Source organism: Synchiropus splendidus, chromosome 8 (assembly GCF_027744825.2).
Source record: "Synchiropus splendidus isolate RoL2022-P1 chromosome 8, RoL_Sspl_1.0, whole genome shotgun sequence".
Lineage (NCBI taxonomy): Eukaryota > Metazoa > Chordata > Actinopteri > Syngnathiformes > Callionymidae > Synchiropus > Synchiropus splendidus.
Genome location: NC_071341.1, coordinates 14,824,529 through 14,845,432, shown reverse-complemented (window position 1 = coordinate 14,845,432; position 20,904 = coordinate 14,824,529). Strand labels below are relative to the sequence as shown.

The following is a 20,904-nucleotide window of genomic DNA, read 5'->3' as shown; positions in this document are numbered from 1 at the left end:
AAAACACAGAGGAGTAAAACTTCTGAAATTCACATTTGCTTTGAAATGTTTCTCAAAATGGAGGACCAGAGAGAGACGATGAGTGTAGGTTCCATTACACCTGATCCATGGCACCTGCTATTTATTTATGTATTTATTTATTTTCCTCCTCATGTATAACATTGGGCAAACACAATCACTTTTTTTATACAACATATCAGCATTGTTTTCTTATGTCCTTGATATTCTCCCTCTTTAAAGCGTTGAAACACACAACACAGCAACACTGATGCAACCTTGATGCAACGTTTTTCTTCATCTGAGTTTTCAAAACTCACTGGGTGCACAGATTCTGCTGAGATCACCTCTGTCCACTGGATCTGCTGCACTGCTGCTGCTCACTGGCTTCACCCCACCAGCTCTTTGTAGCGGGGAGATGGTGCTGATACTGAACTTGAATCAGAACCCCGGAGTGTGGAGGAATGATTTCCTCTGAGCACGGGAGAAAGTGTTTCAGGAGCAGCAGAGGCAGGAGCTTCAGCAGCGGTGGCAGCAGTGAGCGTGAGAGAGACGGAGAGAAAGGGGAGTGTGTGTGTGAGCTGGAGTGAGAGTGAGTACCAATGCACTGTGGTGAGCGTAGCTGAGCTGTGCCGTCGCGTGGCAAGCTGTCTTTCCGTTTGGTTCCCGTGCTCTCTGATGAGGCAGAGCTTAGCCAGGGATTCAGAGATGTGGCTTCACTCTGAGCGCCGGCATCAGTGAAGACCAGCACCCAGCTGGGGCACCACCGAGCAGCATGGTAGGACTGGAGAGCCACTGCTGACACCAGCGTGACTGATGACAGCTCACGCGTGGGTTTCCATGCACCGCAGCCGTGCCTCTCCGGAAGGAAGCACAGCCATGTGAAAGTGACTCGGCTGCCAGCAACTCTTGGACATGTTTTCCAGGGCAAACTCTGGATTTCTCTCTGTGTTTGAACTTATTTTTTTTGTCTCGGTGCTCTTTGGCTGTCCTGAACTCACCCAACAGGCACGGACTAAAGGCAGATGGAACAAGGGAGGAGGTAAGCCGTGAGAGCAGCTGATGTTATTCTCTTCAAGGTGCTTCAGAAAGCTGTTTTGATGAGTGTCAGGGCGCAGAGAAGGTGACGTGGTTGACAGATTGCTGTCACACGCTGACCTTGCCTCTTGAGACCTTTGCATGTCAGCTGTATTTTCTCATACATTTTTCAAGTGCGGAAGATTTTTCCTGTGACCAAGTGAAGTTGGACCTGAATCCCCTGAAAGTTATGAGCACTTTTGTGTTGATGTAACTTTGGCGTGCCTGGGGTGGAAGGTCACCCAGGCTCTGATCATTCGCCGTCATTGCTGTGCCAACACATCCAGAGTTAAAGGGTCACGCATGTCACGCACGCCGGATCCTCTGGGTTACAACATCCCTGAAGTGTTTGGACGACAGAAAGTGTCCCAAACCTGTGGTTTGGGGAGTTGAAAGTCATAGCAAAGGTGTAAATAATTCATCTCAGCCCCACCGTGGGAGTGGTCCTCGCGCCTCTCTTGTAGCATTTAATCCCCTTTGTCGGATTAAAGGAACCTCTAATCTGAGTGCCGCTGCTCAGTGAGAAGACTGAGAGATGCTCCCTGCAGCCAATGGGCATTGTTAGCACTCAAGGCTCACACTCAATGGGATCCATGTCTCTTCAAAGAAGCCCTGTCACCATCGTGATCTATTTAATGATTCCTTGGCACTTTGCTGCTTTCGTCTCATCTTTCCCCTCCGAAGCATCTCTTCAAATGCATCTACTATGCCCTTTTATACCTTTCAGTTGTCTGAAGAACATCATTAAGGCTTTGGGCATGCTCTTTGGTGGATGCTACATGAAGCAAAATCACTTTTATATTCCCATTTCTTCTCTTTCATTTTATATGCATCAGAATATTTTCAATTCTGTTTCGAACCTAAAGTTACACTTGACTTTTTCAACTCCTGTTTTGTTGCCGTCACATCTTGGAACGGCAACATTTTAAATAGCCAGGGAATAAACTCCCATTGAGTCCCATGACAAAATGGACATATCCAGAAGAGACGGTTTCAAGTTTGTTTTCAACACACCTCATCTAAAATTGTCTTTCATTAAGTGCATGTCTGCTGCTTCACCTTCGATCTTGGAAAAGCATTATACGCAACTTCTATTTTAGGGGTTGTTGTTAACGTGTTGAAGGTTTTCAAAAAGTCAAACGCATGAATCTCAACATGTTAACCAAGAGTGAAGGCAAATGAATGAAGGCCAGCGATCGCTTTCCTCGAACGAAATAGAGGGCGACGACCTCCTGCAACGTAATTATGACATAAACCCGTTTCCCTGTCGCTGCAGACGTACAAATAACTCCGCAGCCTTGGCCTGGAATGTAATCTAGCTCACTTAATGATGGACTTTTCTGGAAGGCTCTGCCTTGGTTCGGTTCATGCCCGACTAATTTGAATAAATATCGTGTCTTTCCAGCCATAATATGTGAAAGGGAATTTGTCAACATTTGTGACACCACATTTGCTGTTGAATGTCACCATCCAACCGTCGGTTTTCCTCACAACACTGTGGTGGTGTTGCAGTACGTCCCGCACCCTTTGAGAAGGGAGCTGCTAGAGTTTTCCCATTGGATTGCTGTGAACTACGGGTGAATATTTTTTCAAAATAATTCTGAATTGATGTTACTATTACGGAGATGAAGTCATTACACTGCGATGCACTTCATCCATCCTTGTTCAAGTTAATGGTCACATCTGTGAGTTTCCGTCTTCGCTCTTGCTGAAATACATAAACTCTAAATTTTCATTTCATAAGATTCAATATTCTTTATTTCCTTCCAGTAAATAGACATTTAATGACAGTAATTTTTAGAGGCTATAACACTTTAACTGTGATTTAACTTGCTGCAACACGCTCCTTCCAGGCGCTTAAACAGCTCTGATGATGATCCACGATCCAAATCCAACCCTGTGAGTGTGAAACAAATTGTGAGGTGCCTGCAGATTCCCAACCCTTGTTCAGGGGATTAACATCCGGCACAACAGATGTAGGACGGTTCAGTTGGCAACAGAGCATAAGTCATCTAAACCCCACAAGAGGAAAAAGAGAAGGAGCTATGATGAGTAATGGCTTGTTGACTGCTCGCGGTGCTTTCACCTGACTTCTCCTTCCTGTATGCGTCTGCTGTTGCTTCCCACGAATAATCCGACATCACCCAGATTCAAGTAAATGACTATTGCATCACACTGTGAAACCCCGACTGACTCCATTTCTGCGAGAGATGCGAGCGAGCGCTGCAATACTGGGCAAAATCAAATTCCACGTATTAGGAGCCTGGCAAACTAGAATAAATGGTTAAGTGAGGACAGGTCCAGGTGGGAAGATGTGTGGAACCAGCCCAGACTCACAAGTGGGGTCATTTTTCATGGTGCTGTTTTTATTTTATTCTGTTTTTCCACTAAAGAGCATCTTGCAGAGGTGGGCAATGAAAGAATAATGGTTCGAAGAGGTGACCAACACATTACAGAAATAGTACTCAACCTCTTCTATCTCCCTTAGTGTCTCACCATCTGGGAGGAGAACGCGGGAGAGATCAGATTTATGGAGCAGAAGGAGAGAGGAGAAATGAATATTACCACTTCCTGCTCACACAGGAATAATGTTGCCTACCTTAGATGAAAAACAAATTCCTAATTACACTGCAGATATTGCATCAAAATCATAAGTGCTATTTGGGGCCGATTTTAACATCATGAAAATGTTCGGCGGGCTGAAAACTCTGGATTCTTTAATCTTAGCTTCTGTCGCAGCGCAACCTTGGAGATGTTTCGAAGACATTTCACAATGCGGTTCAAATAAATAGGTTCACAGAGAACTGTGTTTAGACCTCATGCGTGAACCAGAGCTGCTGGAGAAAGTTGGGTGTGTGGAGCATCTGAACTGGGGTGCCATTGCAGTCACAGTTAAAATGTAAGGAGGCATCAAATAACTGCGAGATGTGAGGCATCTGATCTTTTGATGCTTTAAACTACCTTCCATGTGGTTTGTTTTTGCATCGCAATCCCGCTATATATACTGAGAAGAATGCAGTTATGTTTGTTACTTCCCCTTCCTCTAGCTATTTCCCAGTGCTGGATTGTTTATGGAACTTCCTTGACTGTTCTTCTGATAAATAAATAAATCACATCTCAGACGCCCTCGAGTCAGCCCCATTACAAAATCACCACGCCCCCCTTGGGATAAAGCACACCCCCATCACCACCTGAATGGATTTTCTGTGGGAATGCCTGCATCTTCTTCATCCCATCTTTTGTCGTATCCATGAACCACATTGGTTGTCTTCCTCTCCTCCTTTTCCCTGGTACCTCCAACACTGTCTCTCCCACCCATCCACCCTCCACACAGAACATTTGTCTCCGAATTGTACCCCTCTAATATACTCATGTCTGATCTCCTCCTTTAGTCACTTCCAATGACAACCTCAGTATCTTCACCCCTGACTTCTAATGACGCTGTCTGCCACTCATCCTGGGAGCTTTCATTCGTCCCATCTTCGTTCTCTTCTTTGACTGCTGTGATCTTTGCACTTGTGGGTTATACTTTGAGGCAGCTACCATTGTGTTGTTAGCTTTCGACAACCCATCCTCACTTCCATTGCGGAATATATTGTGTTTCAATGGAATAAAAAAACCCTCATGTGTGGCGTTCCAGGCGGGAGGTGTGGATGGTGTGGGGACGTTCGGAAGCTCTCCTCACAGTATTATATTGTACATCAGTTGCTATTTGTAGCCCCTCCTCCTTATTGACAGTGCTGTCAGAAAGTCACCATCACTGAATGAAAGGAGTGCCATTGCATGGCTTACCGAACCCCAACCTCCATCTTTCTTCCATCAATATATTGCCCCATCGCAGCATGTGTTGGTTCCTCTGAACATTGAGCAGTCATTGTCTATGTCTATCGTATTGCTCTCAGTCATAGTGCTGAGCAAGAATGAGAAGAACCGCAGAATGTGAAAACAACACAGACAGAAAGAATAAGACCTTTAAAAAAGAAGGTTTTGTTTTTTTCCTCCGCTGACATTTGTAGCATGTTTGATATCACATTGCCTGGCGGTCCTTTCTAGTGTAAATGCCACACCCAGCAACAACTAGTGAAGTTCTCAGCTATATTTATCAGAGCTCCTGCAGCTTGTTTGTAGATTAATATTGAATGAGGTGTGTGTTTTGCCTCTGAGCTATTATGAAAGTGTATGTTTTTACTTTGAAGAGAAGCGAAAATGACCACAAGTGCCTCGCCGAGACCTTGCATCTCCCGAGTTGTATTTCAATGAGTTTCAAGAAGAAAATTACGCTCTATCAATGTTGACACTTTATTCTGCTGAGATGTTTAATCTTTCAGTGTTTTGCATATCTGTGCTGCAGACTTCTGCGTGCGCGCCGCTTTCTGCGCCCTTGCGAAAAAGCAAAGCTGGGGGACTGAAATAATGTTGTAGCTAATGGTGGAACTTAGGCACGAGCCTGATGGGGAAATTAATCCGCTGTCTTTCAATTAATTTGTTTAGACTTGTATCTTGAGGCAAGGAGGCCGTCATGCAGCGGAGGGGAAAGTCATTGTGAGTATGAGGACAGCTCATTCTGGTGGTACTTGTAGTTTGGTTACTGAGCTTCATATAATATCTTTTTGTATTGTAATATTAACAGTATATCAAACAGAAGCGAAACCGTGTTGTTGTTGTATATCTTAACACATTAATTCATCACAAAAAAACATAAAATATGTGATGCAAATATTCATGGATAACTTTCTTTCTCAGGGAACAGTTTTGATGTTGCATTATAGCATGTATAAATGATAATTGTATCCTTTCCATGGCGTATCTGAATCACGCAAACAGTCTCTGTGTTCCACCTCACCTTCAGTAGTTTTTGAAAATGGACAGAAATATTCATCCGACTTACAACCGGGATCGGTTCCGACCAACCGGTCGTAAGTCGGATTGGTCGTAAGACGAATGCCATTCCAAATGGCCGACGCGAGGGTTATAGGTGCTACTGTAGTGGTAGATCACTGTGTGAGAGTGAGATGCTGGGATACTGTGCTGCTGTAACTGTCGTACGTGTTGCTGGGCTGCTACGTGCTAGTGCCAGATATTGAATAACAGCATCTTCTGGCCGTGTACGTAAGTCGAGTGGGTCGTAAGTCGGATGTTACTTGTACAAGTCCTTCCTCTTTGTGGTCCTCCCTTATGTGTTTTTTGGAGCTACTGCCACCTGCTGGAGAGGAGGTTGAGCTCCTTACACTGGTACAATGAATGTTGGCCAATGGAGGTTTCTGGTGGTTGTTGTGTAGTGCTGAATCTTGTTGTTTTGTAGTTGTTGTATTGTGTGTGGTCGTAAGTATGGGTGGACGTAAGTCGGATGTTACTTGTATATGATAAGCATATGCTGTAGAATGATGTGTAAGTGAAGGATTTTGTTATGAATTGTGTGTGTTCTTACTGAGACAACCGTAAGTTAGTGTTACATTAACTACACAAGATTCATCTCCGTTACTCTGTGTTGGCTGTTGTTCAACTGTAACATATACTTTTTTTTATATCAATCCAAGCTCTTTCTAATTTTGTAAATTCATATATGTTCCAATCTTACAGCGATATCGCTTTTGAAAACTATTTCTGTCATATTAATATGAATCTCCAAACTCATTTCAGTTCTTTATCATCAGTTAATCACGATTTCCCTTTCTGAAAAGCCCCAAAAGCAGATGCTACATGCAGCTGTTTTTAGACAAATCCAATTAGATAATTAGAGTTTTTGCGTGTGTAAGTTTAGAGGAATCAGTGTGTCGAAGGTTCTGGTTATTAATTATGAACGCCCACGTATCCCGACAAGAAACTGCCGTGTGTACATGCCGGAATGTCGGCGCGATTACAGATCCACTGGTAACAGGATTGAGAAAACATTAAGTAAATGTTGTTGCTACCCAAATGAGAGCAGCGGGGGGGATGTTATCAAGTCAAATCCCAAGCTATGAAAATAATTGGACAAGTGAAATAATCACTCCGTCTCCGCGTTGGCGCTATATGAGATTCATACTTCCAAATCTTGTTTTTGTTCTTATTTTAATGGCTTTGGAATTGCTTTCATCCTTGATGTGGCGGAATGATATCTGTGCTTTCAAGTTTCTTTAGGCAGGATTTTCACTTGGCTGCATCCCTTGTCCTGAATCTGTCTGTGATCTACTTCTTCTTGTCTTCTTTTTCCAAGGATGTATCGAGAGGCGCGTCTGGAGTCGTAAGGGAAATTTGTTTGTGCTCCAAACTCATGCTGGTCACAGATAGAATGAGTTTTGTGCTGGTCATTCGGAATCAGTTTTGCTGACCAGGCGATTTATCAATGTATTTCTTTGACTGCGTGAAGCTTTAAAACTGACCCAAAACCCACCTCCACCCCAGCTCCTCCTGAGTCTGACTTAATCAAAGACATTGTCGTCCATGTGTTTGCTGGAATAACTAACTAAAAATGCGGTGAAAAATTATACCAGGGGACTTGAACTCAAATAATGGGATGTTTTTGCTGCTCATCAACAGCTGTTTTACTTCATCTGCTGTTGTTATCTATGTACATTTATTGCTTGTTTGTAAATCCACTCTTGAAGATCTACACAAAAGGCTTCTTTAAAAAAGACCACCAGCAACAGGTTACTTTCACCATCAAGAAGATGTTGGCTTCAAATAGCACCTATTTCATGAGAACACGTCATCGCCACAAATATACACTGTAATGAAGAAAATGAAAATCACATTGTGTTTGTTTGCCATTGACCTGTGGCACAAAACATGGTAACCATGAATTGAAAAGTAACAGTGGAACCATGAGCAAATATTCATGCTTGCCATTAAATTCTCAGTATATTAGAGGGCTATTTGCACCATGAATTGAAGTACAAGATTCCAAGGTAAAGCCTGTGGGGGCCACACCCTTGTATAAACTGGGCACCTAGGTGGGCCGCCTAACTGCGTCCTGAGGGCCGCAAATGGCCCACCGGCCACAAGTTTGGTGCCCTCGGCCTATACGAAGATATCAAATGACAAACTGATGAATTCCAAATTAAAGGGTAATCTACGAATGAAAAAACCTGTCTGGGAAATAAGTGATCCACAGTCCTCCTCATGCTAAACCTCTCATTGCAGCGGAGGGAACGCTTAAGTGCCACATCCCTGCATCTAATGAAGCTGATTTCTAATTGAAGTCGAAATTACACTTCACAATAACAATGTTTTATGGAGGGAATTCCAGACCGCTAGCATGACAATTCCACGTGATGGATAGAAGCGGGCAGGTTTTATGGCTCCGGAACCTTTAGCCCTGTCATTTCCCCGCACGGCTTCAGCTTCAAGTTACAGCGCCGGATCACGGCTCCATGCTTTGCTTCTGAGTGAGCTCTGTAATTTGTCTGCTTGCATCTCTGATTTTTTTTTTTTTGTGTGTGTGCAGAGACGTTGATGGGAAAACAGTTTCAGCCCCAAAGGGAATGTGTTTTGACACAGCCAGGAACGGCCAGAATGAGCGTTCCTAACATCTTTGCTGCTAACTGCCTTCACTGTTGCCAGGAAGACCGCGGTGTGGCCAGAGTTAAAAACAGTCTTTCAGCGAGCGTTTTGACTCACTCCAAGTCACTTTCTGCCGTTATACCTCCTTACCTCTCTTTGCTCTTGGCGATAAAACTTTAAAGACATAAGAAGCTTTTTTCTATTTCAGGGTCACCATTAGCTTGAATAATGCATTGACAAGAGAAGAGCAGTTGGAGTTCTGTGGAGGATAGAAGCACAGCCTTCAATTAAATTATACATCATTATCACAGCTGGCAAGCCGAGTGCGACGGTAGCCTCTCCATCCTCCTCTAAATGTTCCATGTTACTGTCTTGTCTAATATTGTATGTCAGGCAACAGTGCCGCGGCTCAGACGGGGCTTGGCGCACATGAAAAGGTGTCTACCTGCTCAAATATCCTCTTATTACTGGAGTTATTTTCACCAGTGGTAGATGCTGATGACAGTCAACTGTACACACACTGACTGAACTGATGTGTAGCTGTAATATACAGAGCAAAATATATTGCACAGCAAATAGCTGCAGCCAGGACACTCAGACCCCAACACATTAGAAGGTACTGCTGTTCTCCAGAGGTTAGTAAGTACTCAATAATAACTCATTGGGGTTAATGTCTCCGCAACAATTCGCTGGCCAGGTTGTGTGTTGTGTTTTCTTCTTCTTAGTGGCTCTTTCTTTTATCATAATGTTTCACCACAACCTAAATTTTAAAGCATCTTTTGTCCTGTTCTCTTAATTCATTGAGTATTAAAATACCAATGACTTTTGTACTGCAAGTTGACTTGTTAGATGCACAGCAAAGCTAAAGCTAAAGTCACACAAGGGCAGGAATTAAAAAGTCTCATTCAGTGGCACTCTTAACAAAGAATGAGTGTAAGGAGAATGCAATATTTTTGGAAGGTACATTTAGAAGTATTGCATTGGGTGATGGGTAATAGTTCATCTGTAATGTTTGTACTTGTATGTGTTTGTTTTGTTTATGGCTGACTTGAATTTTCAAGCACTTGTGGGCCACAAATAATGACTTTGGTGGCCTCGATTTGGCCCCAGAACCCGGCGTTTTACCGCTCAGTTATGCAGAACGTAAACCTTGAATGACTGAGATTTTTTTTTTCGTCTCGTTCTTGTCATTACGAACGTGAACAATTGTCCTGTCGCTCTTGAGCTCATTAAAAAGTCATAATGACTCCCCCATTTAGTCCCCGATGATGAAATTAATTTGCTCAGAAGGTTTGAAATATTTCTTGTGCAACTGAGCCTCAAAGACGTCGGATGTGTCTCCTTTGATCGTTCTGGATCAGGCTCTTTTTAGAGCAAGAAATGTGAATTTTCTTGACTGTAAAACGGAGAGGGAGGTTTGAGGCGGACGCCGAAGCGTGGGTTATTACCTGCGCCATATTATTAACGCTGTCCTTAGCCCAACACTTCATTAACCTCTGAGACCTTCATTTACTGAAGAATAATGCAGAACAATGGATTAACTTCTTGCACTCATTACAAAGATTGATTGATTAAAATTACAGCTGCGTTATCGGTCATGTTTAAATATGGCCACGTTATCACCGCTTACCTTTTCAAAGTTGCCGACCGCGCGCTTTTACCCATCCTCTAATGTGACGGTTCTTAGAAACTAAATGATCATTTTTTTTGTTTTTTGTTTTTAGAAATCCCTTCAATGCTTGTAAAATAAGGATGAATTCGCCTCACTTCATTTTGCATAATCGTGCTGACGCCCAAACAAAGTCACTGCAATAATGAAATTTTCCGCATCAAGATTAAATGCAGTGAAATCGTCATCATCCACTGGGTTTTTGGCTTTAAGTCCTCAGTTTTAAGAGCGTGTTTTCTTTTTCATATAATAATTGATTCGTCTTATTTTTGATGGTCTGAGTGAAAGAATTGTATGAGTGTGTACTTCACGATAAGGAGGTCTACACGTGAAACTCTTTACAACTAAACTAAGCGAACACTGAGAAATTTGATATTGAAGTTTCTTGCAGAACCAACTGAAAGAATCTGAGCCCCAGGACTCACTCTTGTCGCACCATTGAAAGTCTATTTACAAGATACTTTCTTCAGTCAGGTCTTCATCCTTCCTGTCTTCCTCTTCTTCATCTCCAACATTCTTGGTTCAACACTGCCTCCAAACCATCTGGCCTCGCTGACTTGTCTCCAAACTTCTCTGTATCTTCGTCTCTGATTCCTCTTTCTGTGCTATGGACCTTTGTATTCATAAGTCAATAGCAATATAAATGCACCGATAAAAAGACTGACTGACGTTTGTTTATCTGAATGTCATGTCATCTCACTCCATCCGGTCGATGAACAATGGGCACCCCAACTCTCAGCCATACATTGAAGCTCTCACAACAGTAGCAAAGGCTACTCCTCTGTCTTGTTCCTCCCCGGCTGCACTTTACCTCCATGCATCTCTGTCCATAAAAGTTAGCGATGAATATCACCAAATGAAACACACATATTGACATACGCTGATCACCGATATTTTTAAAGCCTGGCCTGACCTATAACTGACAGAATGTTTGTCCATATCATATAGCAGAATTTGAGTCAGTAAATAAAATAGAGACAACAAACTAACGGCAAAACAACTTACAGTGTCCTGGGTTTCTGTCAAGCTGCGGCTGCATCTGTCAAGTACCTCTGGCTCTGCATGTCACCTTGTGGGCTCAGGCATGGGATTACTTGGTCTTCAACAAGCAAAAAAAGAGTGTTCGGTTGATGCCATGAATTCCATGAATTTCATCATCAAGCTTCGCTCAATAGAGCCAGTAGTGCACTATATAGACGTTGGAAGTGACAAGTGAGAATGTGTTGAAATAGTTGACTGTGGTCCTTTCACAACTCATTTCAGCCTTGCATGACTTTCTACGTGTGTGTGTGTGTGTTTGCTACGGTCTGCGAATGCATCGTGACTGGAGGTTTTCTGTGAGTTTGATCAGCTGCGCTTAAGGATTTGTTTCAGTTTAAAAGCTTAGTTCCTGCTGTATTATGTTTGCATCTTCGGATCTGTAGTTGAGATCCAAAGATACGATTGGCTTCCGAAAAAGGAATCAGCCAGTCACCAACCCTGCAGCATTGGGGATCAGTGATCCCTATTTTTTAATACATTTTATTGTCACACTCTTTTTCCGAATGTTGTCTGAAATACAAAAAGTCCAAAATAGATGAAGCAAGCAAACCAATTTCTGCTTGAAGGTGCAGTGAGTTTGTCTGGTTTGGTGTCACTCTCTACTCTTGTGTTTGCTGTATATATTGACCAAGAGATGTTTAGAAACATAAGCTGCGCAGCTTTTTATTAAACATTCAAAGCACGAGAGAGTCATTTGCCTTGTTTGCTTTGTGTCCTATTAAAATGTTAAACAGTTTACCTCGCACTTTATCTTTTTGAAGTGCCTTAAGTGGAGAAACAAGCTTCCTTGGATCGAGTCGACTCACACAGCACAGTGGCCTCCCTCTCAGCTCACCCAATTCTGACAAATGAAAGTAAAAGCTCAAGTATTCCTGAGAACTAATCCAGCCGCTAACTTTCCTCCGCCCGGTAATTGGCCGTGATGATGATGCTGTAGCAGCAATAAGCCTTGAAAGCCTGCACGCATTGAATCTGGATTAGGAGTTTAATGACGAGTAAAATTGTGGAATTTTGCTCAAGGTGACCCATCCTGGGGTGATCACTGCGAAGCCCGACGAGAAGTGAAGGTAATCCTTCCTTCCTCATTTGAAGATTTCTCCCACCAGCTAATGTGTGTCACTGATTCCCAGGACACCCTGTGGGATTTTATAGGTTTCAGACAGACCGTATCTCACCTCAGACACCTCATGAGTTTGGCAAAAACCCCTTTGTTCTGAATGACAGTCGCTAGTTTTACCAGTGCTTGTGGTTTTCCTGGTGAGTCGGGACAGTTGGCGTGCTGAAGAGCAAGACCGTAAGAGAGTGTCAGCACCAGCGCGCGAGTGTCTCGCTCTACTGCCGACCAGTCTTGACACCATTAGCTGTGGTGACACATTAAGGTTCAGTTTGCCTTGTAATTTGTTTTGGCTGTCAATTTGATGGATGTCTTGTTTGCCGGCACTTCCTCACACGGTGGAAAAATGGTGGCTTGGGGACATTGTTAAAGGAACTTCACAAAGGAAGGCAGAAGGCATTTGTTTTCTCCCAAACAGGTTTTTTTCTCTCGTGTTAATGGGTGTGTACAACGTCGCCTTGATTCGGTGCCAGGGCAGACGCCGGATAATTAAAGGTTAAAAGCTCATTTGCCGAGAGAGGCAGTGGGTCGAGAGGTTGGAGAGCGAAATAAAGATCACAGTGGCATTCTTGGTGACAAGTTTATCAAGTGGCTGAAATCATTTTTGACATTTCAGATGCCGTCACCACCTGTCGCCTCTCTTAAGGAAGTGCTACGATGCTGCAGCAGAAGCGATTTACCTGTTTGACTCAGATAACAGGTCAACAGTAAAGGGCTTCGGCAAATTTCCCCTGCCGACCATTCCCTGCTGTGCATGCCAGGGTGAGGGAAGAAAATTGAAAGGCTCAGAATAATGAACCACCTCTTCATTAACCACAGAGCGGTGACTAAAGTTACGCTCTCAAACTTGCTCAGCACTTCTTATAGCCAATGCTGAAGTTTGTTTTTGCACTTTTGTAACTCTCAATGGATGGCAAAAAAAGAGAAAAAAGATCGCAATACATATATATATATATATTTTTTTTTCACATTGTTTCATATTCATTATTCTCATAATTATGCGAGATTATTTTCAAAATGACAGTTTTTCAAGCCTCTGTTTTGAAAACTATTGAAACAGCAATTACAGTGGTACCTCGGTTTTCGAACGTCCCGGAATTCGAACAAATCAGAGTTCAAACAAAAATTTCAACATTTTTTTTGCTTCTGATTTTTGGTAGAGTGTCACAGGGGAGGAGCTCGCTCTCCACACCTCCGAGGCTGGAGCTCACTCCAGGGTTTGATGTCCTGTTGTGGGCTGGAGCTGGGACAGGGATGAGGCGAGTCTGGGACAGAGCGTGACTTGGTTTATGACTTTGTCACAGCCAAACTGCACAGAAGCGCACATTCAGAGCTGGACACGCACCGGGCACCTCTTCACTTCTGGAGAGACGTCACTCACTCGGCAACCCCTCCCACATGCAGCGGCCACACACATAGAGGAACAGCGCACCTGCAGCAGACACTCTACATTCACTCCTACAAAAGCCTGTTTTAAGGCTTGGAAGGCATCATGTCTTTTTCCATTCATTCTAACTCAATTCTGATTTTGAACAAATCGCTTCTCGAATGGCCACCTAAGATGTAGGTACTGGAAGTGTGTGTGCTAAAGCTTCCCGTGTTTCAGGTCTGCACTTCAAAAAAAGCACCTGATCTGAAGTCACTCCTCAGGATGAGGAAGTGCTACTCGGAAGCATCAATAAATTCATGCTGAAATGCTTAGGGAAATGAATGCTCAGTATAAGGATAGCGCTTCTCCTTCTGCTCTCATTTTTGCATTTCAAAGTCAGCCATTAGTACCATTCATGTTTATAGCATTTGCAATTTTGATATGGCTTTTCTATGGAAGCCCATAAAAAAAAACACCAAGCAAACATTTTTTTTGCTTGCTGATTTTTTTTTAAATATTGCTTGCTGATTTTTTTTCTCCCACATGGCGAGAATGGGCTTCAAGGAAAAAAAAACAAAATGACATTGCGTATAGGTACGTTCATTGCTGTGACTTGTATGCACATTTCCATGAACGCATTGCGCTGCTGTTGTCAATTGAATTGAACTGAATACCTACGGTGAATAAAAATGCTTCATGTAAACATGTCAAGGGGAATGAAACACCTTGTTTCTACTTCAGGCGACCAGGAGCAACAAGCTTTCAGCCCGAGGCACGTTCAAGAAATGCAGCATTTTTTTCGCTACTGCAGTTTTGGTCCAATTATTTGGTGGCAATCGGGCGAAATCGATATCATTTTCCATAGTTTACAAATCACACGGATGTTTCGAGTGCTTTGACACTATTGACAATATATAAGAAACAGCAATGAACAGTTTGCTTTTCCCACTTGTCACCTGGTGGATCAGACGCATGAAATGTGGAAGAAAAAAAGATCGCGTTGAAATTTAAGTTGGCACATTATGTTTTGATGAAAATAATGGCAGTAAATTTGTTTTTCTTTTCTGGTGGATTGAGTTCATCTAAATTCAAATGGTTTGGTGTCGTAATTGAGCTGGACAACCCACCACCTTGTTGATGGTGTGAATCCACCGTCACAACCTCTCAGGAGCGATTTGCAGCTAACATGTTCGCATATATGTAGATCCAACAATGGAGTTCTTAGCATACTTTGAGCCAAGTTCTTGTTTGAATCGGGTTTGCCTCAAATGTTACCTTTGTGTTGGCTTTTTGTTGCGGTGGTTTCTGAACGTATCCGTGATACCTTCAAAGATTTCATCATGGCGGCGGGCAGTCGTGTGAAAGGTAGGTGTTTAAACCCAGTTCACTTCAAATGAATCATTGTTTGACCTTCTGGCAGCACCCCAGAAAGGACTCCAGTGTGTCCAGGAATATTGCAAATTTCAATAAATATTTGGCTGCGCAGTATCGATTCTGTAAGGAGCTAGATGCCTCAGAACATCTGCTCTCTGATTCTATCCGACTGCTCAGCCTCAGCAGCTCGGAGACAGAAGTGTTCGGTCTCGGTCCTTGACTGAAGTCGGTAAGCTGTGAGTGTCATCACTCTCTACTCTTTTTCCTCCGGTGGTGTCATTTGTTACAACACTCTTTGAAATTCGAGAACGCGTGTGAAGAGCAGACTGAGAGTCCCAAAGACATCGCATCCTCAGAGCCACCTTTCAGTTCCTTCCCCCCGTGGAGAAGGTAACATGTTCCAGCTGAATCTTTTCACCCCTCGAATCCATCAAGCGACGGATGAAATCTTATTTAGGGATCAGCACCAGCGAGCTGTTGCCATGATAGCAGCAACATGCAACTCTTTTTTTTTTCCAGAGCATTAGAGCTTTGGAAGGACTCTGTCAGCTAAAATAGCCCTTGGCTTGATTTCCCATTCAATCCAGAAGACACCGGCCTCAGACTTTCCACTGTCACCAGACTGCATACAGTGCAAACACGCTCACGTGCACTCAAATATGCTTCAGTCGAACACCTACTTGTTTTGGCATCGCCGTAATATTTGAGTGTGTGAGCCAGCCTTGGATTATTCAAATACAAAAGCTTTGTGAAAGAGATTTGCTTTTGTATCTGTTTGTTTCTTTTTCTGTCTCTTTGAATCTGAAGCCAGCCTCGTCTCAGTAGAATATGCAAATTCAGATGAAGAATAGCTGTCTGGCTCCCAGAGAAGCTCTTATCCTTTACTCTCGCTCGGATGTTGAATGGAATAGAATGAGCTATAAGGGGCTGTTTGGACCAACTCTTGTGAAATGGAGCGATCTCTCTGAATAACAGAAAACGGACCTTTTTGGTGGTAGATTACTGTTTTCCTCTTGTGTTTGTGATGGTTCAGAATAACTTATCTAGTCAGCACTCCTATTTTGGGTGTCGACAAGCTCTTGGTTTGCACAGCACCTGCGTGTGCAACAGAAAGGAGGGCACCTCAGCATCACTGATGGCTGAACTTGCTGCTCCACTACACTTGCATTGCAAATAGGAGTCTCCAAGGAGCCATAAAAAGCTGCAGGAAAGTGTCTTTGCTCATAAACAGGAGATTAGCAGAGGTGCTACACTGCGCAGGAGTGGGTAATGTGTGTAGCTCCAATTTCACAGGCAGGTTGTTATTGACAAATTCTTATTTGACTGAGGCGCATGAGAAGACTTGCGTCCGTCTTTGCCGTCATTTGTTGTTTGGGAGATGCGATTTGCATGTTCCGATTAATGAAGCTAATGTCATTCATGGCCACACATGCCCTAAATCTGTGCCTGGTGGTGCCTTACAGCACATGCTCAGAGGATAGGCTTGAACCGGAGTGGATGACTGCGCAGATGTGAGGTGACATTTTGTGACCACAGGTGAAGGATCCAGGACGCTGGTTCAAAAACAGATTTGGTTGAGTTCTCATGTTTCCTCTCTATATTCATGCGATTTTTGGAAGTATGAATTCTCGTCTCTCTATCATTTGTTCATTCTAATCTTGGTAAAAAAAAAAAACAAAAAACAAAAAACAGAACACAAATAAATACATGAAATGAAATATGAAAATTTGTTTTTTATTAAGATTTCTAAATGAAAATTCTGTGGACAAATGATACAGATCACCATCTCAAGCAAATGATTTTCTTTAATCGTCTGTCAAATTATGGCAAACTAAATCCAGTAAAATGTGTTTATTTTTTCATTCTTTTAAATGTTTTTTCTTCTCACAAAGGAAGTAGATTGAATGTACATTTAACAAAGATAGTTTGGCTTTTCATTTTGTGTCAAATGGGGCGGTTTGAGACGACAGTCTTCACAGGAACATGTCCAACTGCAAAATCCCTGGTGTGTGAGTGTAAGAGAAAGGATTACTATTCTATTACTGTTCATTAAGATTGTCATTACATATATGGTTATCTGTGCAAATTATCCTCACTTCTATGAGAAGATGTTGACTATTTTGCGTCCGCTGCTGTCGCAAAAGTTGGCCACGTTGTATGTTGATTCCTGGGTTTCAACGCCGTCTTGTGTAGCATTCCAGGTGGAGGGGTGTTTTGGACTGTTGCTTACATTACAAAAAAACATCCATCCGACTTTGGTACTTTTTTGTGAATTCAATGAGCACCATAGTTGTTTGATTTTCCATTATTGCATATCCTTTGATTATTAATCCATGGTTTTTCCTTCAAGGAATGCTGGTTTGGTCTTCTTGCTTTGACATTTACCTTCCGAGGTTCTGACAGCAAGTGGGCCTCCTCTGCTTCAGCCTCCTCCTGAGTCACACCTATCCTGTCCACATCCTGTATGACCTCTACGACTCTCAATAGTTGTCTTCCTTTTCATCCTTCTTCGGCCACCTTTGCTTTCTAACACGTCCTCATTGCTGGAGTCACATGCAATAGACAAGGATGTAAAAGCAGCCAAGCTGGATATTTCCCATCTTCACCTGTGTTCTGTATCCACTCTGCACTTACAGCATCTGCTCTGTATATTGGTGAGAATAGGAAAGGTGTAGCACCATGGTAAAATAGGCCAGAGTGATCTCATATGAATATTTCATTGCTGGTGCTGTAATGGGTTACTTCATTCAGGCTCAGGGGAAGAGCTGGACTCCTCTGTTCAGGAGCAACTGAACCACTCTGAAAAATACGGTCCTTGATTTTCATTATTTTCTTCTTATTTATTAAAAGGTTTATTAACAATAGTCGTATAAAAGCATCGCAATAAGCTCTCGAGCCAATATTTGTTGTATCCAGTCACCAAACCATTTAGTTCTTGAGATTAATGATAAAAAGAAATGTTTGTTCAGTTTAATTCTGTCTTTTATTGATCAGTGTTTATCCTTTCATTTGTTTTCTCTGAGGCACATATTGGCTCCGCTGTCAAAACGACTTACCAATAAGCAGTTTCCAGCGTTTCCCTCGAGTTAAAACACAGTGCTAATACGCGGTAAATATTTTTCAATTTATGAAACTGACAAACGGAAAGTGGGTAATTGTTCGGCGACTGTAGCCACGGCACGCTTCCAGTCGTAAGTGACGACCTGAGAAAGAAGACACGTGGCCAAGGGGACGATTCTATCCCCAAACTCATCCCATTGGAGCGGCATTCACTTTTTAATCTAACAACCAACATCAGACTCCTGATTCCAATCATTATTTTATCTGTCCCTTCTCTGAGAGCCTCCTACTCTTCCACGTCACCCTCACTGCTCTTCAGATTAGAGAATCCGTCTGCTCTCCGCTTTATCTAGCACTTTTCCCCAACCAAACAAAATTGGCTCCAGAGGGGAGCGGGATCCGGAGTCGCGAGCCGAAGAGACAGGCTGGTTTTATCTTCATCAGCAGCAGACATTTAAAAGTTACACACTTTCTCTGCCATTGCGCCCCAACAATGGCTATAGGGGTTAACACTGTAAAGATGAGGACTGAGCGCCGCAAAGAACAAGACTTCAAGGACAGTTGTGGATGAAACATGGATAAAAGGTTCTGCTGCTGTTTGGTTCAAGCCTTTATTGAGATTACAATGTTTACACATACAATGCATGACACAACACAAAGCTGTTTCCATGGCAGCATATACAGTATATGATCTCAACATTCAGCAATAATGCACATTTTTTAGGCTTTGAATCTCCATCCAGTGCCCACTTCTCACCCTCCGTAGCAGGCTGTTCAGCCTCCAGTCACCCCTCAAACTGATGGCAAGGGAAGTATGTCTACTCTATGAAACATTCTACGCTCTGCAAATCCATTGTAAAATGTAATAGAATCTGATTATTGCATCTTTCAGAAGGTTTATGTGAGTCTTTTGACTTCTAGCCACGCTGGGAACATAAAAAATTATTGACACGTCTGACCAAAGGGCTGACAATTTTGTAGTCAGGGCGATGTAAATAGTGGATGGTGAGCTCAGATTTGTTCTCGAGAACACACAAGTTTTTGTTTGTGTGTGTTGCAATGTTATGTCTTACGCCTCAGATGCAACATTTCGACGATAGTTATGTGGAGTTTTCTGTCCAAGCTTCAAACAAAAGTCAGTGTTGACACATTGGTATTTGAATGGAATCGAATGTTTCCCAACCTGGGCTATTTCCTAACGATGGTTATGGTTGGGGTTCGGCCGTCGGGAGTGATGAGGCCGCACATGGGCGACGATCGTAGGCTTCCTTAGCTAATTCATAGTCATAATTATACTGAAGAAGTTTAGCCTTAACCAAATCACTTGTTCTTATGGGCTGGACCGTCCATGACTGGAAAGGCAACAAGGATGCGACAAGCAATGGGTCAACATGTAACACGGAAGAATCACTTCTTGGGCTGGGTCAAATGTCATCCCTTCGGTTTTTTGGTTGGTTGTTGCTTGGTTGGTTGTACAGTAAATGGCATAAGAGTCCGATCATCCAGGATCTAGAGTTAATTTCTCATAGTTGCGCATTACTTGTTTACGTTTTGGAGTTGTACTTCAATATCCATACGGTTGGAATTGCACGGACAAAAGTCATCACCTCTCTTTAACACCATGCCTCTTTCTTGTTCACATTCTGGACTGGAGTTTGTACCGTCACTGGGGAAGTTCAGAGATTTCTAATTCTTTATTATAAGCAAGGAAGGGGGCGGAAGCAATGTGGGTGAGAGGACTTTCCTATTCTGTCTTGTCCCATCCTCTCACATGTTCTCAAGCTGCCTGCGGCGCCCAGAAGAACAAACCATGGACTCAAGAGACTCAAGAGAAGTTTCTATGGTCACATGAGAATGTTTGAAGCCTCCCTGGTGAGACGCTGCAGTTGTCCAACTAAGAAAACTCCATAGAGAGATCATATATTTACAGTATGTTTAAGTTGTCTTTGTTTTACCCTCAAGAAATGTAAGTGTTTGCCATGATAAGCATCCATTTGATATTCATATCTACGCTGAGATGTAGCAGTGGTGTTATAAGGTGTGACCAATGGTCAGTCGCTAGCAAGATTCCCTGTCATGTCTTCGGCTAAAATGCGCCAGATCCAAACTGCAATATCTAGAGTGTTTCTGTGTTACTTTGCAAATGTCCAGAGTGCACAATGTCAAACTCGACAGTGAGTGGCGACAGTATCAAATCCCTCATCAGAATTCTGATCGGAGCCATAAGACAGTGACAGATTCACCGAGACCTTGACCCCAGCTGATGCGCCCTCAGGCCCCCCGAGTTCCTTGGAAGCCGTGACCTCGCTGCGCTCTCCGTCATGGTTTGTGACGCGTCTCCTTCTCCTCTCCTCCTCCATCGCTAACTAGTTTCCCTGCAACCCTTCGAATCAAATCCTCCATTTGGCCTCATTCTCCCGAGACTTGCGAGTATTAATCAGGCCCAGGGCTTGACTGACAGAAGTTATCAACAGTGGATCAGTTCAACTCCGCCTATCTGGGCCTCTCCGTCTGCCGAGAAAGCTATCAGAGCTCCTGCTATCTCTGGCGCTGGCAGCCAATGTCTACCACGAACGAGGACTTCTGCATTTGTGGCCGTCTTATCTTTCATTTTTAAACATCCCAACAATCAAAGAGCCTGTGGCGTCGCCCAGCTAATTGCTAGAGGATTGGGGGCATTACAGAACCCTACCCGCCCCCCCACCCCCCCGACAAGCCCAT

The 20,904-nt window shown here is 43.1% G+C and overlaps 1 protein-coding gene across 3 annotated transcripts in view; it reads left to right on the top strand.

Moving 5' to 3' along the window:
* The first annotated feature begins 512 nt into the window (after positions 1-512).
* robo2 (roundabout, axon guidance receptor, homolog 2 (Drosophila)) overlaps positions 513-20,904 on the top strand; it is a 317,321-nt gene continuing 296,929 nt past the window's right edge. For all 3 annotated transcript variants that reach the window (XM_053872790.1, XM_053872789.1, XM_053872788.1), the window contains exon 1: positions 513-1,039. In XM_053872790.1, the coding sequence (XP_053728765.1) occupies positions 913-1,039 (127 nt within the window). In that variant the 5' untranslated portion in view covers positions 513-912. The remainder of the gene's footprint in view (positions 1,040-20,904) is intronic.